Source organism: Arachis ipaensis, chromosome B05, assembly GCF_000816755.2.
Source record: "Arachis ipaensis cultivar K30076 chromosome B05, Araip1.1, whole genome shotgun sequence".
NCBI lineage: Eukaryota > Viridiplantae > Streptophyta > Magnoliopsida > Fabales > Fabaceae > Arachis > Arachis ipaensis.
In genome coordinates this window covers 15535282-15542161 of record NC_029789.2, presented here as the reverse complement: position 1 = coordinate 15542161, position 6880 = coordinate 15535282, and the positions used below count along the sequence as shown (strand labels likewise).

General features: G+C 32.7%; 1 protein-coding gene across 1 annotated transcript; it reads right to left on the bottom strand.

Annotated features, from left to right (window-relative positions):
* LOC107640235 (serine/threonine-protein phosphatase 7 long form homolog) lies at positions 2859-3968 on the bottom strand. The gene is made up of 2 exons (XM_021103468.1): positions 3576-3968; positions 2859-3396 (listed from the first exon to the last, which is right to left on the bottom strand). The coding sequence occupies exons 1-2, from the start codon at positions 3902-3904 to the stop codon at positions 3099-3101; spliced, it is 627 nt and encodes a 208-aa protein (XP_020959127.1). The 5' UTR covers positions 3905-3968; the 3' UTR covers positions 2859-3098.

Sequence of the window (6880 nt, the reverse complement as noted above, 5' to 3'; positions counted from 1 at the left end):
GTAATATGTATATTTTTTTAAAAGAAGCTATATATCTCAACAAGAAACTATTCTAATCGTTATCAACTATGAAACACCAGCATTTGGACACCGTATGCATACTGCATAAGTCCCTAGTATCTTAAAAGAAACAATTAGTGAACTTAATTCATGTAAATATATTTGGAAGAGAAATATTGATAAAACTGAAGACTTACGTGTAGTTGTCTTTATGTAAAGTTAATAGTTGTGACTTGAGAGTCGTTAAATAACAATTTAGTTAAATATGTTAAATTATCTAATGATTTTTAATTAACAACTTTACATAAAGATAACTCCACGTGAGTTTTCACTATTGTTACAATAAAGAATAGTTTAGTTGTGTTTACTGAATAATATACAGTAGAAGAAGAAAACAGAACATGAATACAAGAGCATTTAGAATTCTTAATTAAACAAGAAATGTCTCGACTCTGTATATAATTGGTGAGGTCACAAAACACAACTTAATACTTGTCAATTTTTCTAGTGGAATATACCAGTAGATAGCTTCTCTATTGAGCTATCGTGACACTTAAAGTGTAAATTTACAACTTGGATTTACATATTTACAGAAGACTGTTTGTCTTGTTTCATCAGTTAAACTTTGATTATAAAATATTTTAAAGTAAATTAATTTGAACCGTGCACTAACAAAATTTGATAAGGAAGCAATTGACTGGGAAGAAAATGAATGCAAGTATGCAACAAGCTTGGCCACAAGCTGCACAATTTGACTGTCAAACGCATATGATGATGCAGTATTATCACTGCTCTAGGAATCAAAAGAGGCTTCATGCCTAAACTTTAGAGGCACTAAAAGAAATAAAAAGAAGCATCAACGTACCAATAAAAGTAATCATTCTTTGCTTATTGAAGTGGCAGATATAGTAATGTTCATTAATTCATAAATAACAATTTTGTGAAAGTGGAACTTGTGTTTACCAATCAAACACTGGTCAAATAAATTCTAAGGATAAATAAAGGGTGGTTAATTAGCTAGTAATTTATTTTTTACACTTTATTTTGTGTTGTCAACTTTGTGGCTATAATGATTATTTAGAGTGGGCTATACTTAATTAGTAAATTATAATTAGCTTCAATTTCAAAATTTTCTATCTTGTCGGAGTATAACGCACTTAATTAATAATCTAATCTATCCTATTAAAGTGGAAAGTGTTTGAATTTTTAAATGCAAACCAGCAGTTAAAGGTAAATGCAATAGAGTAGAGCAGAGGCTCAATTTTATCGTTATGGAGGGCATGTGTGTGCTATGCGTGGATATGGAGTTAGGGGGGACTACACATATATATGGGACAGAATTTTTGTCAGTTTGAGATGAAGGAACTCGGACCGTGCGAGTTCTTTGGATTTGAAAATTTTATAAACAAATCGCACGGTCCGATTTGTTTGGCAACCGGATAGAACTCCAAGTACAAGGAATCGGACCCAACGAGTTGACATCGTAGGAATTGGTATGAAATCTCACGGTCCGAGTTCTTAGGTGAGAGTATGAATTGTTGATCAATGAACTCGGACCCTCCGTGTGGCAAGGAAACATAGAAATCTGATGGTCCGAGTTCGGTCTGAGAAAATTTTTTTTTTGGTTCAAGTTAACCTAGTCGTAGGGTTCGAGTTCCTCAAAGGTTGTGATATAAAAGGGTGAAGTGAACTGGTAGGTGGGACAGAAGCTGGGTCTTCCTTCTTCTTCAACGGCTGCGTCTTCCTTCTTCTTCAAAACTCTCTTTTTTTTTCAGTTTTGATTTTGATAATGTAGTATCTAAGAGTAAGCTTATGTTTCTTTTATGGTGAGTGAAAAAAATGAGTGACCGAGTTCAGCTAAAACTATTTTATTTTGGTCAGATTTTGTTAGAAACGGCTGAAGGAGTAAAATTTATTTGTGAGAGCCCAGTAGATATTGTTATTCCTTTTGTTATCTCATTTGAGGAGCTCAAAGGAGTAATCTGTGAAAAAATTGGTTCTGAGAGGGCAAGAAATATATCATGTATTCTATACAGATATCCCATACAGGTGTTTGGTGGATTCGTACAGTATCAATCCAAATATGTGACGGACGATGCAAGCATGCAGGAGATGTTTTCAATGTATATTGAAAACCGGTCTCAGATCTCGTTCATCGAGTTGTATGTTGAGTTTGAACAATCTGAGGCTGACCGGAATATTCTACAGGAAGATTATAATAGTGACAGTGAAGAAGAGTTCGAAAGCAACTATGAATTTGCTGTTCCAGATGGTGATGAAGATCAAGGTGAGAGAACCATGTGCCCAGATGTGACAGAAGTGGCAAATGCACTTGCAAACGAAGTGCCATTTGAGGAGCCATCATTCATGAGAGTTTTAGACTTGGAAGCCATGCATATTCCTAAATTTCCGGAATATATGACTGCAGGTACGTAATCGTGGTATAAGTGTTTTTGTAGTTACACATTGATTGAGGAATTTATTTTTTTCTTTTATATGCTTCATGTGCTTATTAGGAAATAATGTTTATGCTGTATAAGATATGGTTGTAGCAAGTTGCATGAGTTTGTAACAATTATCGGCACAGCTTCAATCTATTGTACGGTTCAAATGGCATGAACCGGCATGGACCGGCACGGTTCGTTTGGTTTTTCGGTCGAACCGGTCGGTCCGGTCCGGTTTTTTACATTTGCTGCTGATATGCTTATGTTGTTTAGTGTGATATCATAAAATGTTAAACGTTTTTGAAGTAAAGCATACTGGTTTTTTACATTTGCTGCGTATTAATGAAATTTATCTTATGGCATTTGTCCCAACAGAAATTCCTATGGTCGCAGATGGTATTACAACCCACAATACATAACTCTAACACAATGACTGCTGGTTTTGTCGAAGCCCAATATTCCCAAAAGTAATGCTTCTTTAATTAAAACACACCTGGCCATCCTGAAGTTCATCAAAGGCCTTCCTAAAGTGAGCTAGCTTCAGATATCTATATCGTCGGTCCCCACGCTCCCAGTTACGCCACCTAATACAATGTCCTCAATTAGCTCAACTGAATGTTAAATATCAAGAAATGGATAAATTGTAACATAATATTACTTGTTTGCAAGTGGAAAACTGCGGGGTTCTCTAGGAAGCGGCGATAGATATGGCAATCGGATCCAAGCCCAACCCAGCAGCAGTGTTAGTGGACCATCTATTTCCTTACAGTTATAACGAGATGCCCTGCATAACGCCCTGTAAAGGTGTGCTAGGCATGCCGAACCCCAACTATACTGTCCAATATTGACAAAATCACGAAGCAATGGTAGAAATTTCCAGTGCACACCTGCCCCTGACTTATCCCCAAACAGTATCGTCCCAATCAGCAGCATAATGTGACACCTCACATACCTAGTAATTAATAACAATCTAATATTATAACATTTCTGTAGCATTATATAAAACGATGGTTAATACATTAATAGAAAAATATCTAATGTAGCATATTAGGCTATTATGAGACAATATTACATAGTCCACATGGCTAATACATAAATAACTTCAGCAACATAATATGATACCTCACATACCTCTGTATACTGATCTCATCATTCAATTCTAAATTCTCTTTTAGATTCCGGAGCCATGTCAGTTTTATGCAGCTTGATCTATAGTCCTCTCTACGAGGTGCAACCCCAAATTGAAGCAGACACTCCGCCTCCATGGCTTCAAAACTACTCATTGTCATCCCTGTGACTGGAAGACCATCTGTGGGAAGACCAAGTATTAGAGCCACATCTTCAAGAGTCACGGAACATTCACCAATGGGAAGGTGAAACGTATGGGTGTCAGGGTGCCAACGTTCGATTAGAGCATTTACCAATGCTTTCTGACACTGAACTATTCCAATCTGAGACATATGATAGAACCCAGTAATTCGTAAATGCTCCTCCACCCTATCGTTGTACCGATCCGGAGGAAGTGGGTGGTTTATATTATAAAATTCATCATATATAACCACCCAAAATGATTCCAGACACCGACTTTTGACCAGCACAACACAATGGGTATTGATGATTACTATAGTTCAACGCCCTATCATTGCATCCCCATTGATTATTTTACTATTATTATTTGTTATTAGATTATTAGATGATTGTTATGAATTCTTGTTCCCTAGGCTAGCCTTATTCCAAAGACACCCTGAGAAAGAATTTTTGCAGAGTCGAGATCGTAAAAGGAGAAGATAAGTGCGTGGTTGGAAAAGTTGTATGTCCACTGAATTTGTTTGGTTTTGTCCAAGAAAAGGCTTTTTGTGTTGGACATATTCCTTAAGAATATTTTCAAGCGATTTGATTAAATATAATATAGACACGTTAAAAATGTATTTTTCTTTTTATGTTTTGAAAAAAATCTTTTAGAAAAAGATATTATTAAATTTATAATTGCTTTCATTTGCAAATCTCAATACTTCGATTAAAAAATGATTAAATTTTTACTTTTTTATTTTATAAACTTTTTTACTTAGAAGAACTTGATCCGTATTTGCAATTGTAATTTAATGGAATGACATGGTAGTGGACCTTTATGCGTAATGCTAAAAAGTATATGTCACCGGCAAAGATTAAAAAAGGTTAAAGTAAAACTTTTAGTAATGAGTGGGGTAAAAGTGAAAGAAAGTGAGAATTTTATTAAGTTAACAGTTAATTAACATGCTAAACTAATGGAGAATCCTGATCATGAAGTAGTTAGCTTTATGCTATATAGTCAGGACAAGACATCACAAATTCACAATTGAGTTTTTGTGCTATGATCTAAAACAAAACTTTAATTTTGGAAATGACAAATGCTTCAAAGATAGCAAATTATTACTGCACTAAACTGTTATGTGCAAAAATAATGCCCCAAGTAAATTGAAAATGTTTTACTTCCTCAATTGTTTTTTTTTAAGTAAGGTAGATTGGACAACTTCTAATGCTAGATACTTCAAATGGATTGGACAACTCCTAATCTTAAGTACCTCAAATGGATTAAACAATCCCTAATCCTAAGTACAATACACACCCATATACTCTTTATATATTTACCAATTTTTTTTCTTTGGTTAGAGTTAATAAGAGTTGAATATGAGACTTTTGAAATGGGAAAAAGACAGAATGCCGTGTGAGTTAAGGGTCGTTAGCCTTCCTCAATTGTTAAAAAAATTTAAAAGAATCTATTCCCGTAAAACTTGGACAGGCATCAAAAGTTTCATTTTTTTTTTGTCACTTTATTTGGATACATCTTACGTGGTATTTCTGATAACGTGTACTATTTTTTGTTTTGGTCTTCATTATAAGCTACAGTTTATTTAATTTTGAGCCCATGAAAGTTGAGTAGCCCAATCCCAATTTGATTTGTAGGGTGTTAGTACTCAGTAGAGACGGGAGTCTAAAAGGTAGGGCTGATGACGTGTAAGATATGGTAATATTTAGATTTTATTTTAATTTTATCTGTATATTTGCTACGGTACAATGATAAATTCATACGTACCGATACATTTAAAATATGGACAAATAATAATAAACCATGTGAAATTTATTTTCCACATCAACATTTAATTTTTGTTTTTTTAAATATATATTATATCATCACTTTTACTAATACACCCTTTTAATTAAATAAAAATAAAAAATATTTTTTATTTAATTTTATAAAAAGTCTTAAACATATTTTTTTATTTGATTAGACAAAAATATTCTTTTAAATTAACGAAATTTTAGAATTCAATTAATCCTAATTTTATAGTTTCAAATAATTTAAACAACAAAACAAAAACATATTAAAAAACAAAAAATCAAAATTTCTTCGTTTTCTCCAATTTCTCTAATCATTGGTGCCCCTCTAAGCAAAACATATCAAAGAAACAAAAAATTCGATCGTTCTTCATCTTTTCCAATTACCCCTCTGAAACAAAGCAGTGAAAATCCCAAACCAAATATGTTTTGAACTCTTTTCCTCGTTTAAAAATTTTCGACTTTTGTTTGTAGTCTCAGCTCTTGAATCAAAACAGTCAATGGAAATTCTAATTTCTCTTGCTGGAAAAGTGGCAGATTATACTGTGGGTGCCATTGGAAGGCAATTCAGTTATGTAATATTCTACAAAGTCAATTTTAAAGAGTTGAGTGACCGTGTTATTGATCTTGAAGGTAAAAGAGATGAAAACCAAGTATCGTGTTCAGAACGAAAGAAGGAATTTGAAAAAAATTGAAGGTCGTGTGCTGAAATGGTTGGACGACGCGGATGAAGCCATTGGGACGACAGCGGCGAAGAACCTAGGGTTTTGGTTTGGGATTTTTACTGCTTTGCTTCAGAGGAATAATTGGAGAAGATGAAGAACGATTGATTTTTTGTTTCTTTGATATGTTTTGCTTAGAGAAATTGGAGAAGACGAAGAAATTTTGATTTTTTATTTTTTTAATATGTTTGTTTTGTTGTTTAAATTATTTGAAACTATAAAATTAGGATTAATTGAATTTTAAAATTTCGTTAATTTAAAAGGATATTTTTGTCTAATCAAATAAAAGAAGGATGTTTACGACTTTTTATAAAATTAAATAAAAAATATTTTTTTATTTTTATTTAATTAAAAGGGTGTATTAGTAAAAGTGGTGATATAATATATATTTAAAAAAATAAAAATTAAATGTTGATGTGGAAAATAAATTCCACGTGTATTGTTATTATTTGTCCATATTTTAAACATATCGATACGCATGAATTTATCATCATAAATTAACAAACACCTTATTTTTTAAGAATTTAATTATATTCTATGTACAGGTCGAGAATCTTTTAATTTTAATTCTATTGGTATTCTAAAGTTTTATATCTATTTTTTTTGGTGACTAAAGTT